Here is a 21,605-nt window from a genome sequence, read left to right on the forward strand (position 1 = left end):
CTTAGGATCATGTTCATCAGAATCTCAACATTCAGGATCCTCCGCAACAATCCAAATCTTGGATCTATCCTATAGTGGAATATCTCCAAAATGGCACAATCCCAAAAGAGGGAAAAAACAAGAAAGCATTCAAGATGAGGGTCTCACGATTTGTGATAATCCAAGGAAGACTATACAAGAAATCCATGGTAGGTCTATACCTTAGATGCTTAGAAGATCATGAAGTTGTAGAAGTCCTAAAAGATATACACGAAGGAGATTTTGGCAACCACACTGTGGGCAGATCCTTATGCTCCAAAGCATTAAGGATCAGATACTATTAGCCAACAATGAAAAAGGATGCTCTCTTGCATGCCCAAAAATGTGATGCTTGCCAGAGACACATAAACATCCTACATCAACCTGCAGAACTGTTGTGTCCTATCATTTCCCCTTGGCCGTTCATGAGATGGGGAATGGATATATTTGGAAAGCTACCAAAATCTCATGGTGGAAAGGTGTACATGCTCTTAATGACGAACTACTTCTCGAAATGGATAGAGGTTGAAGCCTTTGTTCAAGTATGAGACAAGGAATTGGTCTCGTTTATCAAGCGTAATATCCTGACTAGGTTCGTGATCCCTGTGGAGATCATATGTGATAATGGATCTCAGTTCATAAGAAAAAGGACTAGAGACTTTTAGTTGGGGTATTAAAATGATAATTTCCACTCCTATTCACCATCAAGCTAATGGTCAGTTGAATCCAACAATAAGATCATCTTCAACAATCTAAAGAAAAGGTTAGATGAGAAGAAAGGAAGATGGGCAGAGGAACTTCCTCTCGTCCTATGGGCATATAGGACCACTTCAAAGGTAGTGATAGGATCCTAGCCCCAGATCTTGACACTACTCAAGGATCTTGCCAAGATCCGCATTGTTGCTCATCATCAAAGGATCACTAAAGCATATAACAAGAACATCAAAGTTAGTAGGTTCTAGGTAGGTGACTTGGTACTTCGGAAAATGTTCCAAAATACCAAGGATCCTAGTGTAGGTAAATTGGCACCCAATTGGGAAGAAGCATATCTCATTAATTCAAAAGCAGGAAAGGGTGCATATTAGCTAGCCACCCTTGAAGATAACATCCTGCCAAGATCTTAGAATGTCATCCACCTAAAACCATACTTCATGTAAGTTATGTCGATCATTTTAAAACAAACTCGAGGTACACTCTCTATACCCTCTACTATTATCTGATTCTTTTTATTATTATGAAATTCAATACTGAATTAAGCATCGGAGGGGCTTAGTCAGGCTAACGCTCACCCTAAGCTAACATTTTAATTTGCACATGAAATCAAAGATCCTAACAGGTAGCGATCCTGATATTTGATGATCCTGATATTCGAGGATCCTAGGATTCAAAGATCCCAATATATACATGGTTATGTAGTCTTGACGATTGCAATAGGTACTTATCGAGATAACTACGAATAAAGATTGATCATCTCTCCTACGACTAAGGGTACTTAATCCCCTCTAAGGTTTAAAGAGTCAATTACCTCTTTCATACAAGTTAAGGTTTCTACACCTTTCTTGGACGCATAAAATCTTACTGTGGGATGTGAATAAGGGGATCATTTCACGTTTTAGTGACTTGGAAACCCTTGTATTTTTGAACATATGTCAAGATCCTAACGCTTAAACATAAGGTCTGTAACACTTATGTGTTATCCTAAGTTGGGATCTTCCCCAGTGATTTCTTAAGGTTAATAACACTTACGTGTTATCCAAAGTTGGGATCTTCCCCCAAAAATACTTAAGATTTATAACATTTTCATGTTATCGTATGTTTTGGGATTTTCCCCAATGATCTTCTAAGAACTATAACATTAACATGTTGACTGAAGTTGGGATATTACCCTGAAAATATGCAAGGATTGTGACATTATCATACAAAACAAGATTTTTCCCGATTTTTTCTCCAAGATGACATTATTTCCAATTGATTCATAAGGTGGGATCCTTCCCAGTTCACTAAGTTAAGGATCCTCCCTGATGAATTCCTAAAGAAAATATATTTTCCATACGGAGCTTCAAGACTTCTCATGAGTCAAATTGTCACAAATCCTATGGATGACCAGGTCTTACTATCCTTTAAAATTATTTTTTCCTACATAAAAAAATTCTCCCAAAAGATCTTGATTATTTTAAGATCCCAGTTTGATGACTAATCGTTTCAGGCTAATCAGATCTTAAAAAGTTCTTGTAAGATTTGAACTTTTTAGGATCCTAACTATGTAAGGATCCTTAGAAATCCTACAATCATATCAAGCAAATTGACCATCAAAGCATAGAAGTATGAAACAACTATACATAAACAAAGAAGTGGTACATCAATTCCATAAGAAATAACATTGTCTTGTACAAAATTATGCAAAATATTCTTATCTAACAGGCCCAAACCGTGGTTTGGTCATCATTTCCTAAGGTGTTCTCCTCCTCATTCACTTTCGGTTGCGGCCCTTCAGGATCCTCATTGGTGTTGGCATGATCGCCCTTTAATTTAGCTAAGGAAGCGTTGGCCTTTACCTCGGCGATCACCTCTGTCATCTCCTCCACGTGCTCCTCCTCTTTCTTGGCCTTCTCTTTACTCAAGAGTTCCACCCTTTTTAGGAGGTCATCACTATCTGCTTTCCACATCATCTCTTACTCTTTGAGGACTTGCTCGGCCCTCTCATCCTGAATCCTCATATCAAGAGAGATATGGTCAGAGACCTGAAAAAGAAAATACATTAGAAGCAATAAAGAGCAATATGTGAAAAGCAAAATAATGGTGGTACTTATAGCCTGAGAAAAGGAAACCAACATACGAAGTGTGTCCTCTACCCCGAGATTCTCCAAGCTCAAATCCGCAGGACCGAAATTCTTTCTCTTTTTAGATCCCTAAGTTTTCACCGTTAGATCTACGGGAGTTCTCATGATGGGAAGTGAGGACGAAGTCTTCTCTTTCTTCACCACCGGTTGACCGCTATACATGGCCGTATCTAGGTCAGCAAAGGAGAAGTGGGCACCAGAGCGAGTACTCTTAGATCCTGAGCACGACAAAAGAAACATTATCAATTCAGGATCCTTAATAAAAAAGGAAAATATTGGAAGGATCCTTACCTATCAACATGGAGACGGTTGCAGAGGAACTTTCTCGATGATTGAACTGACCAAGCCTAAATGACCTCTCTGACCCGCATAGAGTTAGGAAAGTCTTTATTATATCCTCGGTATCTTTAGCAGGAGAAACTAGATCGTCGAACTTGAAGGCTACAAAACATCAAACAAAATAAGAAGTGTGAATGTCAGGATTCTTAATACAAAAAAGGAAACTCTACCCTTTTTAATCCAAGATTGTGATAGAAGATTTCCATCAAGAATCGAGTCACGTTTCACGAAGAAATATCTCCCTTTCCAAGCACCATCATTATGCTCGGATTTCAACACAAAGGACAGTTTATCGGTTTTGACCTTCAACAAGAAGCAAGAGTTCCCAAAAGTTGTAAGATCATAGATATAGGCTAGCTCATTTAAACCAATGGTAAGATCCCTGGAGCGGTTCAAATGATCGATCCAATAAAGAATCCTCCAAACTGTTGGCATGGCTTGAATGTATGAGATTTTAGTAATCTCGAAAAATACAGATTTGATTCCGGAGAAGGGGTAAGAAAGTCCTAGGGTGTAACTCATTTGTCTCACTTTGATTACTATTTGATACTTACATTACACTAACATCACACTCTCTCATACAATTTGGTCGAATTATATTTGATCAATTTTTGACCAAAACAATGTATATTATAATCATTTTACAATTTGATTTTTTGGTTCGTAGAAAAACGCTTCTTAACCATTTTCCACGGCTTTTACGTAATTTTATCTTCTCACCGAATCCTAATCAAACAACAATATTTACATTCCAAAGTATACACTAGTTTGGTATATACCTATCGTAATACGAAAAAACCATATAGTTCTATAAGTAAAAATATAAAATGACCAAATCAATGATTACTTAGCAAAACTAAATTCGAGATTGATTAGTAAATATGTGGTTCAATTTGTTTTATCTTATTTAGTAAAGATGTGGCTCAAACCAAAATGAACCGTTATGCTATAAAACCAAACAAAACCGACCCTTTTGTTTTATTTTGATTTGATTCGTTTTAGGCTTTAACAACTTGTACATACAACTCCAAAGCCCATTTTTGTCTTATGATGGTTTTAATATATAGTTAATTCTTTATACAATTCTCGAATGACAGCCTGAAAAAGTTTGGCATACAGTTTAATACACGAAAACTCGAGTAGTATTTGTATAAAATACGATTCGGATTCTATCACCCCGAAAGCAATCAAAGCAATTATCAAAAGCATAGGTTCTTCAAATTAAAGTTGTTTAATAGTAAGCCGCCGATGGAACCTAAGCAGTCAAATTATATTCCCCCAATTTCTTCTCAAATTCCACTTATGTATGTGAATTAAAGTATGAAAAATTTCTTTTTCTATTAGAAAAAGCAACCCACAATCCGAATCCCAATCTACCCCTCCTCAAATCCCTCCGATTCCCTTAAAACCTTCCAATTTTTCTCCAATTCCAGAGGCCGAAAGTGAGAACAGTTTTCTGGGTTTTTGAAGATGGAGGCATACCGAAGAGGGTTCTGAAAGATTTCCCCAAACCGAATCAAAAAGTTTCAATCTTTTCGTTAGATTTTTTGTGGGTTTTGTGCGGATGGAAGTTTGTTATGATGGGTTTGTTTCAAATTTGAGAATTTTACGGAAATTCAATTGAAGATCGTTCATTTGGGATATCGTATGCTCTACAGTGAGAAAAGTTTCGAATTTTCACATTTCCACTAGATTTTGACGATTGAATTTCACATCGGTTGACGCAAGAACACGATGTTGTGTAGGATGATTCCTAGAAAAAAGAAAACAGGGACTGTTCCTGTATATTTAAACGTATACGATCTCACTCCCATCAATGGTTATGCTTATTGGGTTGGCCTTGGTGTTTATCATTCTGGTGTTCAAGGTTTGTGTTCTTCAAATTCTCCTCAAATCTCTCTATTCATTTCATTTCTCAAAAGATTATATTAATAATAAACAAAAATTGTCCTGTTTTTCTTTTCAATAAATTGCAAGACTTTGAGGTCTCAATTCCGCTATGCTATGTGCTATCAATTCTTACTGTAATGAAACATCTGATTCTTGATTTCGATATACGATAATCTTGTAAGAAATTTTAGAATGTGTTTTTTTTTCTTTATTATTCAATTAATTCAATAAGATTATCCCTCTGGCAAATCACTATCAAATGTCGAACCTTTTACCCTACTTGTGTGTTGTTGAGGACGCAAATCAAGATAGGAGGTGTTATCTTTCTTTTTAGTGTGTACACTTTGACTTTTATAACCAATTTTAATGTGAATGGCCATGTTTAATAATCATAAAATATAACATTACGTTACGTTTGTTGCTATAAATCCTCCCTAGGAGCGTATTTTCTAGTTAGATTGTTATTTTAAATAGCGCATATTACATTAAAGAATTTATACAACAATTTTACGGTTTAACTACTTATATTGTTATACATTATAATTTTTCATCAAACCATAAAAGTTTCAAGACATTTTTACAATCTAACCATTATGACATGATATATGAAAATGGTTACTTTGGAAAAATACTAGTGAAAGAATGATATAATAGGTTAAAATGGTTAATTTGGAAAAACGGTCATTATATGGTTTTATTAGAAAAAGTAAAGTTTTAGTGGTTAAAGTTATAAACCACATAACTACCCAAAATATATTGTTTTTTGTTTTGGTAATTTTTCCTTATTAAGAATGTGACAAACTATGATTCTTGATTTTTTTTGTAGTTCATGGTGTAGAATATGCATTTGGGGCACATGAGCATTCGACAACGGGTATATTTGAAGTGGAACCAAGAAAATGCCCTGGATTTACATTTAGGAAATCAATCTTGATTGGAAGAACAGATTTTGGTCCACGAGAGGTTCGTGGATTTATTGAAAAATTGGCAGGAGAATATTCGGGAAATAGTTATAATTTGATTACAAGAAATTGTAATCACTTTTGCAATGATATGTGCTTAAGGTTGACCAAAAGGCCGATTCCTAGTTGGGTCAATAGACTAGCTCGACTTGGTAAGATCCCAAATTTCTTATCATTTTTATTTCTATAACACAACAATTTTTCTCAATACATACCAATTTGTGTTTCAAAATGTTGTATTATCCAACACTACAAAACATAAATTGTTGTGTACGAATAAAAACTGTTGTGTACGGTTCACTTCCCAATATAAAAATGGTTAATTTGGAAAATTGTTGGTGAAACTTGATATAACAAAATTACCAAAATGGGTATTTTGGAAAATTTAAAGAAACTTTTTTTTGTGCATTTCAAGATTCATAAAATTTGCTTAACTTTTGGTCGAACTTTGCTTGGAAGTCATTTGCTAATTGCTACCCATTCTAAAAGTTTGAATTTTATAAGCAAACTTCAACTTCCAAGCTACTTCGTAACTACATGTGTTTGGAAAACGACTTTTATCAAAATGTCTAAAATACCCTTTTGAGTTAACATCATTAATTAGTTTTCTTGATGTAACTTAGTGTTCTTGTGTGGCACACAACTTTCAATAAAATGTGTTTGACCGAGGCGAATTCCCACATGATCCCATGTTTATGATCATTAGAAACCCATAAATCAAGATTATTTTTTTATGTTAAAACAACATCCTAAAAATTATGATACAAACGCAAAATATGGATCTTGTTTTGCTCTTAATTATAGTTCTCTTTTATCAAAGCCATATTAGCCATAACTTATGCATAATAAAAAATGTAAATCAAACGATTAAAAAAAAACAATCAATCCACTTATGATTTATACAATCATGTTGAATTTTGAAGGTTTTCTTTGCAATTGTGTTCTTCCTGCTGGTTTAAACGAGACAAAAGTGAGACAAATTAGAGCAGAAGATGGTTCTAATAACGAGAAGAAGCTAAGAAGCCAATCAAGCAGATACACGTCAGCATCTAAACCTGAACCACAATTATCTTCTCGTTCTTCAAGTTCATCAACAAGAAAAAGTCAATCTATGGGAACAAAGTCAAAGACCTTATTTAATCAGAAAGTGTAAGGAAACTCGAAATTATCGCATATTTTTGCTCATGTAAGGTTCTTGATAAGTTAGTTCTTGATTGGAAGAACAATAATGTTATAATGCATTATTATTATTAAAAATTTGTTGAAGTTGAAGATTTCAGTCTAAAGATATGTGGGTAAGTGTTAATATTTTGGAAAAGGGTGAGATTTATTTATTTTGAATATTGAGTTGGTGGAATGTATATTGGATCTAAGTGAAGTGGCTAAAAAGCACATTGTTATGGGGGGAGTCAGAAAGAAACATGCATGGTGTTGATTGTTTAAGGAACTTTGATTTGAATATTTCATTAAATGGGTCCCATCCTCCATAATGTTGATTATTTTTATTGTGTTTAGTCTATGCATTCATGGGGTCAATAGGACTTTGCATGTGATAGGTTCCTGAATTGTTTAACTATTTGGTATATAATCAATGTAAGACCATTGTTATACAACTATTTTATCAATTTTTCTCTTTACTTTCACCTACAATTTATTATTATTATCACCTATAATGGATCCAAATCATACTTCAAATAACACAAAGTCCTTTCCATATTGATTCAGCACCACAAACATAGGTCTAGTCGAGACAATGTGTTACTAGATCCATACAATCAGTTGTAACACTTTTTAAAACATAAAAGTAATTTCAGCACATTTGCGACAATATTAACGTGTTGCAAAAAATCTAACAAGCAACAATTTCGACTAAGTTAAACATTTGACAGTTTTTAGCAACATATTTGAAGCGTCACAGAGACCCATCAACACTATTTTTAGCCTAACTATAAACTCCATCGGTGTTAGCGATAGTTTTTTAATTGTTGCATGGTGTTTCATAACACATGATTTTATTTAATGTTTTTACATACATTTGACATTAAATCTTTGATATTTGTTTATATATTTTTATGTTTTTAAAACAAGTTTAAAAACAGATAAATATAAACATATTATACACAAATTTGTATGATTTTTCATGCTGTAAAAATATCCAAAATTTGTACTAACTAATCAAAAGATTGTTAAATACAAAATAACAAGATTCAAACACATCGAACAACAATAAAATTGATTTTCCATGTTCTAGAATCATAATTTTCGAAAAACATGATATGTATATTTTTATACACACACAATTTCTCATTTATGTGTTTATGATCATTACTCAACAAGGTTTTCACAATAGCGATTCTCTAAGTGCTAATTAATATATGGATCTGATACCAATGTCGGATAATGATATATATTTCGAATCATAATCAATTATAAGTAATTGAAGCACTTGGATCCATCTGGCGAGTTTTCTATCTTCTTTGCTCGTTATTTGGTTGATTTGGCTAATCTTTCTTCTTCTTTTTCAGCTACTAGGTGGGTTAAGTTAATCTGCATCAAAGTTAACTTGTTTTTGGAAGATGTTTTTGAACGAGCTACCTACTCGTTTGAACTTGTCTTTGAGAGGTATGGATATTCCTTCCGTATTGTGCCCGATTTGCAATGCTGTTGCAGAAGATGTCAATCATCTTTTCTTCTCTTGCTCCTTTGCTTATGCTGTTTTGGTGAAAGTGGTTTCTTGGTGGGGGTTGGATGTTCTTTCCTTTGCTTCTATTGAAGATTGGTTTCTTTGGTTTACATATGTTTAAGGAAGAATGTTAAAGAGGTGTTGGAAGGGGTTTTCTTTGTCTACATGTGGGTGATTTGGATGTTTAGAAAAGCTTCTCTTTTTGAAAATCCTCATAAAAAGAGTTTTATTAACATTGTTTCTAAGTCTTATAGTTGGTGTTCTAATAGGTCTAACAGGTGTTTTGATTGGGTTGTTTGGATTAAAGGACCCTTCTAATGCTTCCTGGATTGTTGGTTGGTCTAGCTTCTTGCTTCTTTTTTTTTTTTTTTTTTTTTTTTTTTTTTTTTTTTTTTTTTTTTTTTATAAATTGTCGTCCGTTCAAAAAAAAAAGATCATGATTGAACCATGAATCTAGTTTTTATCGGTTAATAGCAAGTTAGCAACTAACTATGCGAGAGGGTTTAAAAGAATACTTTTTGATTGGTTTTTGGAAGCTAAACACACAATCTTTTTATAACAATTTTAAGCGGCAACGGAAGCAATTTTAAAATAACTATTATTTGTCTACAAGAAGATCAAAGATCCAAAGTAGAATCTCACTAATATAATCGCAGCCCTTGGCTTCAAACAAACAAGCTCCATGATGTTCTTGGTGCACAAGTTTGTCGACAAACCCTTGTGGGTTTTCTCATTTTTTTTGTCGTCAAACTAATAGATAGAAGGGAGAGAGCCACAAAAGATTTAGGATTTCCTTAGGAGACTTCAATGTCATGTATACGACACAAACCATAGAATCCTTTCATAGCTTCCAACTTTGATCAAAATATGGTAACATTACCATGATACAAACTTATGACAATTATTGTATAATTGGTCATCTTAGTTAAATTCTAGTTATTTCATTAATAATCCCTTTAACTAAATATGTTTGTTTTAGCTAAGTGTGAAATCCAAATAGACTAATATAATTAATAAACGTATCAATGATATGTAGTGTCAGATGAACATATTTACATTAATGATGTGACATTGAGATGACACATAATAGAAAAAGATGAAATATAGTTATAATTAATGGCCTAATAAACTTTAGATTTACAAAAATGTGTTTTAAAGATAAAAATGTATCATATTGAAATTGAATATGTTAATCTTAAGTGAAAAGGATAAAAACAAATTATCAACAACAGTTATACCTAATTCCTATAGACTTATAACATTTAAATAGTCTTACATTTACACAAGAACTAGGCGAATACTCGCGCGTTGCACATAAACACTTATATAGTTGAAATCTTTACAAATATATATATTTTTTTAAATATAACAATAACGTTGTTGTTAAATTTGATATAATAATTCGTCTAATAAGTTAATATGATATATTAATTATTTTGAATTATATGATAATATATACACCAATTATAACTGCAAAATCTTAATTGTTTGAATGACCTCTACATGCAGGTTATTCATGAATAAAATTAAATATAATATATTATTTAATGTTATTTATAGTTGTTGTTACTGTTTATTAATTTTTTTAAATTTATTTGTTAAACGTTTTAATTTCTATCATTGTAATTATTTAAAACATCAAACATTGTTTTTTTTTTATTTTAGAGGTAACAATATAATCATTTATATAGAGTTATTTTTAACTATTGTTATTGTAAGTTATTTTACGCTACTTATTTGAAAACTTTTAACGATTATAAAAATATTTTTAAGAAATATTTTAGTTAAATTCATATTACAATTTAATTTTTGCATTTAGCACTACAATTTATCACTTTTAACTATTCACAAAATATTCTTTGGGTTTTTAAGTGGAACTAAAATTTATATTTAAGTTGACCCTGTAATGTTATATTTAAATTAACAATTTAAGTATATTGTCCAAACTCTTCAAAAGTTGTAGCTTTACACTGATAACATATTTAATCTAATAAATTACGTATAGTATGTTAAAAGTTAAAGACATAACTTTATAAGTAGAAGTAAAGATATTATTTTAATATTAAAATTTAGTTTTTTTTTTTATGATTACACTTTAGTTTTGATATTTATCTAACCTTATTAACCAACTTATAATCATTATTAGAAAGATACTACAATTTATCACTTTTAACTATTTACAATATTTATTCTTTGGGTTGTTTAAGTTGAACTAAAATTTATATTTAAGTTGACTCTTTAATGTTATATTGAAATTAACAATTTAAGTATTTTATACAAATTGTTTAGAAGTTGTACCTTTAAAATGATAATGGTTTACATAAAAACAACATATTAAAACTAATAAATTAAGCATAATATGTTAGAAGTTAAAAACATAAATTTATAAGTAGAAGTAAAGATATTCTTTTAAAGTTGAAATTTAGTTTATATATGATATGGTTGATATTTCTTTAATATTATTAACAAACTTATAAATTATCATTAGAAAGAAATTGAAAAGTTAAAACTTTTGGTAATCTTATGTTATTGAAAATTTTATGTCATTCATATTACAATTTAATTTTTGCATTTAGCACTACAATTTATCACTTTTAACTATTCACAAAATATTCTTTGGGTTTTTAAGTGGAACTAAAATTTATATTTAAGTTGACCCTGTAATGTTATATTTAAATTAACAATTTAAGTATATTGTCCAAACTCTTCAAAAGTTGTAGCTTTACACTGATAACATATTTAATCTAATAAATTACGTATAGTATGTTAAAAGTTAAAGACATAACTTTATAAGTAGAAGTAAAGATATTATTTTAATATTAAAATTTAGTTTTTTTTTTTATGATTACACTTTAGTTTTGATATTTATCTAACCTTATTAACCAACTTATAATCATTATTAGAAAGATACTACAATTTATCACTTTTAACTATTTACAATATTTATTCTTTGGGTTGTTTAAGTTGAACTAAAATTTATATTTAAGTTGACTCTTTAATGTTATATTGAAATTAACAATTTAAGTATTTTATACAAATTGTTTAGAAGTTGTACCTTTAAAATGATAATGGTTTACATAAAAACAACATATTAAAACTAATAAATTAAGCATAATATGTTAGAAGTTAAAAACATAAATTTATAAGTAGAAGTAAAGATATTCTTTTAAAGTTGAAATTTAGTTTATATATGATATGGTTGATATTTCTTTAATATTATTAACAAACTTATAAATTATCATTAGAAAGAAATTGAAAAGTTAAAACTTTTGGTAATCTTATGTTATTGAAAATTTTATGTCATTTATATTAACTATAAAATAATAATTATTACATTTAGTCTATATAAAATCATAATTAATTTGAACAATAGATAAAATAACATTTATTAAAATCAAATAATTTAATGGTCTCTACTCTTGTTTTATGTGTGTATAACATTAGTTATATTTTTTTAACTATTTTAATTTACTACTGTTATGATTTATTAATTTAAAAAAAATGATGGTATTTTAATTTCATCATGATGATTATTTAAATTATCAACAACTATTTGTAATCTAACATAATTTAATTTCTAAGTTTCTATTTTTTTAACTATTATTATTATAAGTTAATTTAAAAACTATTTAATAGCATTTTAGTTTATATAAAATATAGTTTTCAGACACCTTTTAGTAAATTCGATTCATAGATTTAGGTTTTTTTTATATTTATTATATTTAATATTTTCATTTTAACTATTAAAAAGTATATATTGAATTTAAAAAAAACATTATTTGATATTTTATTTAGGTTTTAAATTTTACACTAAATTTTTAAGCTTATTTGATATATTAATGTAGGTTATTTATTTTAAAAATATATTGAAGTTAACAAATTAAGTATATCATATTGACAAGTCAAAAAGTCTTTTATTTATGATAATTTTTACAACTAAAAACATATTTAAGTTAATAAATTAAGTATATGATATGGAAATATGAAGAGTTGGGAGTTTCAAATGAATGTGGTGAAAGAAAAAATGTTTCATTTATAATATAGTATGATATGATATGATATGATATGATGATATAATGGCTGCTTCTATAAAAGACTTTCGACAATCGAGAATGTGCTATACATATGTACGCAAAAGACATAAAATTAGAATTGTTAATAGTTGCACAAACCCGACAGTAAAAAAAGGAAAATGACATATTATGGTAACTATGTTTTAAAATCGTTTAAAAAACACCATCCAATTAAGGTCTTTATAAAAAAACACCAACAAACTATAAATTTTGTTTAATGTCATGTTATCGTAACCGGAATGTTAGGGAAAACAGATGATATTTGTCAAGACTCAGAACAAATTTGATGTCACTTGCCATGTTCTGGTGACCATTATTAGGAAGTAATGCGGATAACAAGCAAAATTATTAGCATACAAAGACACAGTATTTACGTGGTTCGGTCAAGACGACCTACGTCCACAGGCATGAGGGGAGTATTCTTTATTTTAGAGTTCTCAAACAGAGGTTACAAGTACAATTCACTAGAGATTCGCCTAACACTCTAAAATTCAAGATACAGGACATTTCAAATGACTCTGCATGCAACCATATTCATACTTGAGGGATCAGACCTAAAACCCTAATAGGCCAAGCCTATTGGCCCATAGGCCCATGAAAGTTGTCAACCAATCACAATCCGCCATGCAGAATCTTCTGGAACATTTTCTATGCCATACACCCATGAGCATCAGGAACACACATGATGGAGCACATTGTGCCATAGCGGAACATCATGATGTACAAGTGGCGCATCGTGAGCACTAATGGCCCAACAACCATCATGGTGGCACAACATGGTGTAATCCTTGAGAAGTACCAACACTTGAGCATCCTTGAATGATATTGAGCATCATAGAGGACTTCATGGCATACTTGGCTCATCAAGGACCAAGATGGTCCAACTTGCACCATCATGGCGCAACAGGAATATGGATGACGCAAGAGACTTCAAGTGTGGCACAAGAATGTCAATATTGAAGCAACAATACCACCATGGCGCAAGAGTAATCCTCATGGCGCAAGAGGGAGTATCATGGCGCAAGAAGAGATGACATCGCGTAAGAGCATCCTTCTTGGCTCATCCCTTTAACATATGGAACAACAAGGTTCCCTTATTGCTCCATATCACTCCCAAGTGCACCAAACCCCCTTCTGTATGATCTGTTCCTTTGGCACTAGATTCGTTCCTTTGTCAGGCGATCCATTCCTTTATCAGATGATCCGTTCCTTTGCCACATGCTCCATGAACCCCAAGTGCTCCATTAAGTTTCAAGTGCTCCAAATGCTCCATGAACATAATGCAAATGCTCGAGTCACATTTAACACGACATTTGTAGGTAAGGGGCAAGATACTACTGGTAAAATTAATTAAGGGAAAAAAAACAATGGAAAATTACTTGGTAGGGTAACTAGGTTTTAAAATCGAGAAAAAAAACACCATCTAAGTTTAGTCTATTAAAAAAATAATATCCAAGTAACGTCTTTGTATAAAAAAATACCAACGAACTATACATTTTGTTCAAATGTTACCCGCTGGCCACTAGTAATCGACTCCCTTATTGGTGAAATTGCATAATAATTAGTGACACGACATTAATTGATATATTTCTTTTTAATATATATTGATATAGGGTTTCTTGACAAACGAATGACTTCTTCTTCTCATTTGATTACTTTTTCTTATACTAAATTGATGATCTCCAATTCATGCTAACATATTTCAAAGACACCAAAGGTATTTGATGATGCAAGCACTTATGGTTGTGGGCATCCTTCTCGAATTTAGACATCAACCATGAAAACTAATACTGGAAAAAAGTTCAAGGTTTGTCCCAAACCGAATGGTAAGTTTAACTGAAAGCTTTATCATGTCCTTCTCTTATATATTTTCTTGGTTATGTGATTTAATTTTTGAATATGGAATATCCCAATGGATAAATGTCCATAAGTAGCTTCATATTCGGAAAATGAGTCACATAACTAAGAAAATGTATAGGAGAATGACATGATAAAGGTTTTAGTTAAACTTACCATTTGGTTGGTAAAAACCCTCAATGTTTTGTCATGATTAGTCTTTATAGTTGATGTCCAAATTTGAGAAGGGTGCTCAGCCACAAGCGTTCACATCATCAAATATATTTTGTGTCTTTAAAATGTGCGAGCTTGAGTTGGAGATCATCAATTTAGTAGAAGAAGAAGTCGTTAGAAGAGAATAAGAACTTTTTCGTCCATGAAGAAGTCCTAAATCGATTTATAAAGCCGAAATATATCAGTTAATGTCATCTCACCAACTATTATGACATGTCACCAATAAACAAGGAGTCGGTTATCAATGGTTAACATTTAAACAAAACATATAGTTTGTTAGTGGTTTTAGTACAAAGACGTTACTTGGATTATGTTTTTTTAACATACCAAACTTGGGTGGTATTTTTTGAACAATTTTGAAACATAGTTATCCTCCTTCATTTTCTCTTATTCTTTTCCTTCATTAATTTTTATAGATAATATCTTGTCCCTCACCTACAAATGGCGGTTGCCAACATATGGCATTGGAAAAAATTGTGTAGTTTGTTGGTGTTACAAAAACCTTATTTAATAGATGTCTTTTAAACAAGCCAAACTTAAATGCTGTTTTTTGAACAATTTTAAAATATTGTTACCCCTGAGCCATTTTCCAAAAAGAAACATAAGAATAGTAAATAAATATTGATCACCGTCACTTTTGTACCTTTTTTTATTTTATTTAAAAAACTTATTATCATAAATACTCTTCAATACGTAGAATCGTTTTTAAGTTTGCAAAATTGTGATCGTAAAATCGAATCAAAATTGTAAGAATCTACCACTAAACTACTACTAATGCTCATTTTAATTAGTTTTCATTTGGATATCCAAAAAAATCTAAAAACAATGCCACAAATGAAGAATCTTGTTGTTAATTATCTATCATCAATTATGTGTGTACTAATTGCTTTCCAAACCATCATAGTTAATCAAAACTAACATATAATGCCAAAACATTATATATACAATACTAGGTGTGAGCCCCATGTATTAAATGAGTGTATTTAAAATAATTAAATATGTATAAACATTTGAGAAATTTGAATTTATAAGAAAAATGAGAAAAATATTGAATTACTAAAATTAAAGTGTTTTTTTTTTTCTCTTTTAAATTTAAACAAATCATTTAAATAAAATAATCAAAGCAAATTAATCACATTTTATTTTAAAATTTTAAAATTATAAGGAAAGTTCATTAATGAAATTGATATGCATTTATTATTAAATTTAAATACCATATGGAATTTAATAAAATAGGAAAACCACAAAATTACATATGGAATAAAAATTAATTCAAAATAACCACAAAATGACATGTGTCAAAATGAATGAGAATGTGACAAGTGGCAAAAAAAACCTTCATTTATTAGAGAAGATGTCTGTTGATTTTTTTTAATAAATTATTGGACTATTTTGTTCGTGTTATTTATGTGTTAATTGGCTGAACCATCATATTAAAATGAAATTAAAAAAGTAAAAACCATGACGAATATATTTAATTATTTACAAATCACGAAACTATATTTCATGCTCATCTCTTTTGAGTAATTCATTTTTGAAACATCAACAGTTCAACTAGATTAATCGTTGATTTCCGTTTATTGTTCCCTTTTTAGAGTTTTAGAATTATAATCATTTAATTAGAATCAAATGAGAAGAAAAGCTGGAAAAAAACTAGTGTAGGTAGAATCGGAACACTTACGACTACGATTCTACCTAAAAACGAATTTGCTAAGATCATAATCAAATTATAGATGTGGGATCGTAGAATCGTACGATTCTACAAGATCGCGTTTTAATAATCTTGAATCATAAACTATTTTAAAAAATAAAATATTAAAATTACAAATTTATCATATATTTGTAAAATGTTTATAAATCTTTTTTTTTATTTTGTAAGCATTTCTATTATTTGTAAAAAGAAATATTATTTCACCGTAACATTCAATAAAATAAATATATTGCATTATGTTAAATTAAAATAAGTTGTCCTAAATGTATAGTCTATTTTTAATACTTTTATAAAATTAAAAAAAAAAAAATCCAACTATTACATGTCCAATAAGCATGAAAACATACACCAATAACTTCAATTTATATCCATTCGAATGAAAACATATTATATGTGACCCGACTCATACATGAAACATACTTTAAAATAAACACAAAAACATACTCAAACTTTATGTCGAAGTATAAAGAAACTCGAACTTTACTCATACGTAGAAAACGTACATAAAATAAACAGGAAAACGTAAAAAAATATGTCGTTAAAAGTAAATATTTTTTAAACTAATGAATGAAAGTTTTAAATTTACATTGAGAAAATAAAATACTTTTTTCCTAAATTAACGAACAAAAGTTTTAAATTTACATCGATATGTTGACAATCTTGAATTTATAACGACATATATGTAAAAATAAGCACATGTAAAATTAGTTTTTTTTTAAAGTCATTAAAAAAAATATTAATGAAAATCAGATGATTATAAAGGGTAAACACGAAAGTTTAAAAAATCGACAAAGAAATTGACATTTTACAAAGGGCTCCCACTATATATATAAATAATGATTTTGATTTGACATAAAGTATAAACGAGGCTACTCGCGCGTTGAGTGGGCCGACAAATAGTTTGTTTAGACAAATATTTTCATTTGAAAACATGTTATATTTCAAAGAACACAAGTTATTTTTCGATCAATCATTTCCTTTCGATGTTATTTGTCATTCGGAAATGCCTTTTTAAAAATATATTATTGTTTTAGATTAAAATATAGAAGCATGTTGATTAATTTCGTTAAAAAGTAATGTTTTGTTGTGGATTAAAAATAAATATACATTGCTGTTTTTTTTATAGAAATGTACATTGATTATTAACATGCCGATTAAATATTTGTTTTCCAGTGTAATTACTATTTTTTGTCACAACAAACCGATAAACGATAAATCAGCTTCTCGATGGAGACCCTTAATTCGGGTTAGGCGGCCAGTTGACGTCAAACGACTAATATGAATTTATGCGGAAACTCTTAATTGTATTAAAATTTATTTTTATTTTTTAAAAATCACAAATTTATTTATCCTACGAAAATAAATATTTGTAATTTTGAAAATTCTAATGTAATTATTTGAAAATTTAACATTTTTGCTGTAATATTTGTAAATTTGAAATGTAGATCGTCTAGACCGATGTTGAACGTCTTTGTCGGCCTTCAATATTTGTTTAAGTTTTAAATTTATATTTATTTGAAAAAGAAATATAGAATATTCACTTATTAATGATAAAATTAATTATTCTATATAATAAAAAACTAAGTTATAATGTTAGACGTGACTTGGTGTTAACATTAAGCCTCAAGTTTTTTGAGCCGTGACAAACCATGTCATTTGTAAGACGTGACTTAAGCCGACAACTTTGTATATAATTAATAATTTTATATATTTTATTATTATATATATATATATATATATATATATATATATATATATATATATATATATATATATATATGACTTAAAACAACATTCTGTTAAATCTTGTCAGCAAGTACAAACCTTTGAGCTATGACATGTTATGAAGAAACCATGACGAACTTTTTAGAACCTTGATAAAAAACAAATGTCTAATAAATAATAAACTTTTTTATTTTAAGACCTGGCCACAACAGGACTTTAGCAACAAACTTTTTGTATATTGACAGGTTTGGTTCATATATAGAAATAAATAACAAAAATTGTCCCTATAATTTAGAGAATGGTTCCTATCCACTTTTATCTTACATGGACCACATGTTTAAAAAACTACAAATATGGTCCTTGTATAATAGAAAGTTTAAAGATTACAAAAATTATCCATATGTTTAAAAAATAAAATAGTTGTCTCTACCTAACAGAAAAATTACAAATTACACCCACAAAAAGCGAAGTAAGTTAACATATATTAAAAGAAAATACCAGTGGGCATTTCGATAGATAATTTGCAGAGTAAATTACTGAAATCGTCCCTATGGTTTGGTCAAAATTACATGTTTGGTCCCTAACTTTTTTTTTGTACTCGGATCTTCCCTGTGGTTTGATTTTGTTGCGTTTTTGTCCCTTACATACATAAAGTTAGGGACCAAACGTGCAATTTTGACCAAATCATAGGGACGAAAAACGCGACAAAATCAAACCATAAGGACGATCCGAGTGCAAAAAAAAAAGTTAGGGACCAAAAGTGCAATTTTGACCAAACCATAGGGACGATTTTAGTAATTTACTCTAATTTGCAACATCAATTTGTAAAATGGCATCTTCTACCCTTTATTTTTTCTGTAGGTTGTAAAATGGTATTTTCCACCTGTCTATATTATAAAAATATTATTTTCACCTTTTCAATTTTGAACTTTGTAAAATATCATTTTCATCACCTCCATTTTCTAAACTTTTGTTTTTAGCCCCTATGATATATATATATATATATATATATATATATATATATATATATATATATTCGAGTTTGTACAAGTTTCGACATAATTTTTTTACGTTTCCGTGTTTATTTTTATGTACGCTTCATATGTATGAGTCGGGTCACAAATAATGCGTTTCTGATTATTTGAACTTTCGTTCATTAACTTAATACAAACTTATTTTTATTTACTTTGTAAAGTCGATTTTTTTTTTACGTTTCGTCGTAAAATTTGTATACGTGTTTGTGTTTATTTTTATGCACGTTTCTTACGTATAAATTTGGTCACGTGTTATATGTTTTCATACGATGATATAAACTGAAGTTAGTCGCGAAAACCCAAAACAATAGCAATGTGAAACAAAAAGTTCCCAAAACCAAACCTCTATCGACAATAGACGAGCACGTTTGTGTACCCCATGAGACGGGAAGTAGGCAACTTCTAATTATTCCTAATTTAAATATTTATATAGATTGTTGTCATATAAAACACAATTGTCGTGTCATTTGTGTTTTCATTCATTCAATATCGAAGAACAACTCGTTTGATTGAAAAAATCAAAGAAATATTAATACTAAATAGCAAATAACATATATTTTATTATTCTTCTATAAACTTTTACAACATTTTGGCAATTTTATCTTGAAGATTTGTACAAATCATTACAACTTTCTAATTTTCATCATATTTTAGTAAAAGATTACAACTTCGTATTTTAAAACTTTCTTTTTCTATTTATGATATAATATAGATTAGGATGTGATACATTAGTGTCATATATGATCTTATCCATTATGGATTTATGGTATATACATATGTATTTCCATGTTATTTCTAGTTTTATCATAATGAGTTTGGTATATTTTTCAAAGAATAAATTATAGTTTTGTTCCTATGGTTTACATTTAATATGGTGTGTCTATCTGGTTTTCAAAAATTACATGATCCGTAAGATTAACTTCATTTAAGAAACTTTATTAAATATATGTAAAATATGTGAAATGACAAAATAGACATGTTTTTTTTTGTTAAATTTATTTAGTTATTAAAGATAACAAATATAAGAGTTACCACTACCACTACCACCACAACTACCATAACAACAACCACATTCAAAGATCTAACCTAAAATCGAAACCAAATTTCAATTCCTAATCTAAAATCAAAACCATATTGAAACCTCTAACTAAAAAATTAAAATCTTTTATTACCCGTTGCACATATTGTGATTAATAAGTCACAATAATACAATTAACTTCAGATTAGTCTAACAAATATTACCACTACTGAATTACATATAGTTATTCATATATCAACATATAGGAATATCAGGTGTTTCATTTGTCTATATTTATTTGACAGGAAAGAGTACGCATATGTTGCTTCCACGCTTTGCTTTTAGTTTAGCCTTTAAGTTAAGCGCAAGAAGGATAACTATGATATCACAAAGCTAAAGGACTTGAAATCAAAAAATAGAATATTATATTACACATTAATATGACATACAAACTTGAAATTATGCACCAGAACTTGAAATTAACATAAACAATCAAACATTGGAAGTTAGAATCAAGGGTGAAATAAAAACTTAAAACTCAAATGTGAAGTCATATGTGATATTAGAAGTTGGGAGTCGCCAGTCAGTCTTGAGGCCGCATAAGAATAGGAGGTGGTCATAGAGGATGAGTGATACACTCCTGACTGAGGCGGCAGAACATATCAGACTATGCGACTTAGTTCATAGATCACATGTAAACTGAATATGTAGTACAAGTAAAACAATAAACAAAATAACATTTGTATTCCATCTTGATGTTTGAATACAAGGTTCTTACAAATAATAGTATAGTATATAAATTGCCTTAAACAGATAGACAGATATAACAAAAACTAGTAAACTAAATAGCCTAAAATCTATGACTAATTCGTCGTCTGAATTGTTTGATTACTGATTCCTTGAGAATACATGTAATTTTGAAGGTGAAGGTCAACACTAGGTTGGTGAGAGTTACATGTTTTCTGCTAACAGTAGTGATAATTTTAAAATGTCTGAAAATTATTTTCTTTGTAAGTAAAACTATACATAAAATTGTACTTGTAATGAGTTTTTGAATAACCATTGAAAACCAAAAGATGTCTTTGATCTTTGAAATACTACCAAGGTTTTGTCACATATTATATATATGTATTTGAAAAACAAAATAGGAAAATTAATCTAGAATGTCGATTTGTCCCTGTTTTAGAGAAACTACAGAAAAATCATTGGGAGTCGGAATTAGGATCTGTAAAATCTCAAGGT

General features: G+C 29.6%; 1 protein-coding gene across 1 annotated transcript; it reads left to right on the plus strand.

Moving 5' to 3' along the window:
* Positions 1–4,277: 4,277 nt before the first annotated feature.
* Positions 4,278–7,321, plus strand: LOC145057835 (PPPDE putative thiol peptidase family protein). Its single transcript, XM_079005746.1, has 3 exons — positions 4,278–5,064; positions 5,914–6,201; positions 6,973–7,321. Exons 1-3 carry the CDS (start codon positions 4,932–4,934, stop codon positions 7,200–7,202), a joined length of 651 nt encoding a protein of 216 aa, XP_078861872.1. The 5' UTR covers positions 4,278–4,931; the 3' UTR covers positions 7,203–7,321.
* Positions 7,322–21,605: the final 14,284 nt, after the last annotated feature.

Source organism: Lactuca serriola, chromosome 6 (genome assembly GCF_051521515.1).
Source record: "Lactuca serriola cultivar US96UC23 chromosome 6, Lser_US96UC23_V15, whole genome shotgun sequence".
NCBI classification, from domain to species: domain Eukaryota; kingdom Viridiplantae; phylum Streptophyta; class Magnoliopsida; order Asterales; family Asteraceae; genus Lactuca; species Lactuca serriola.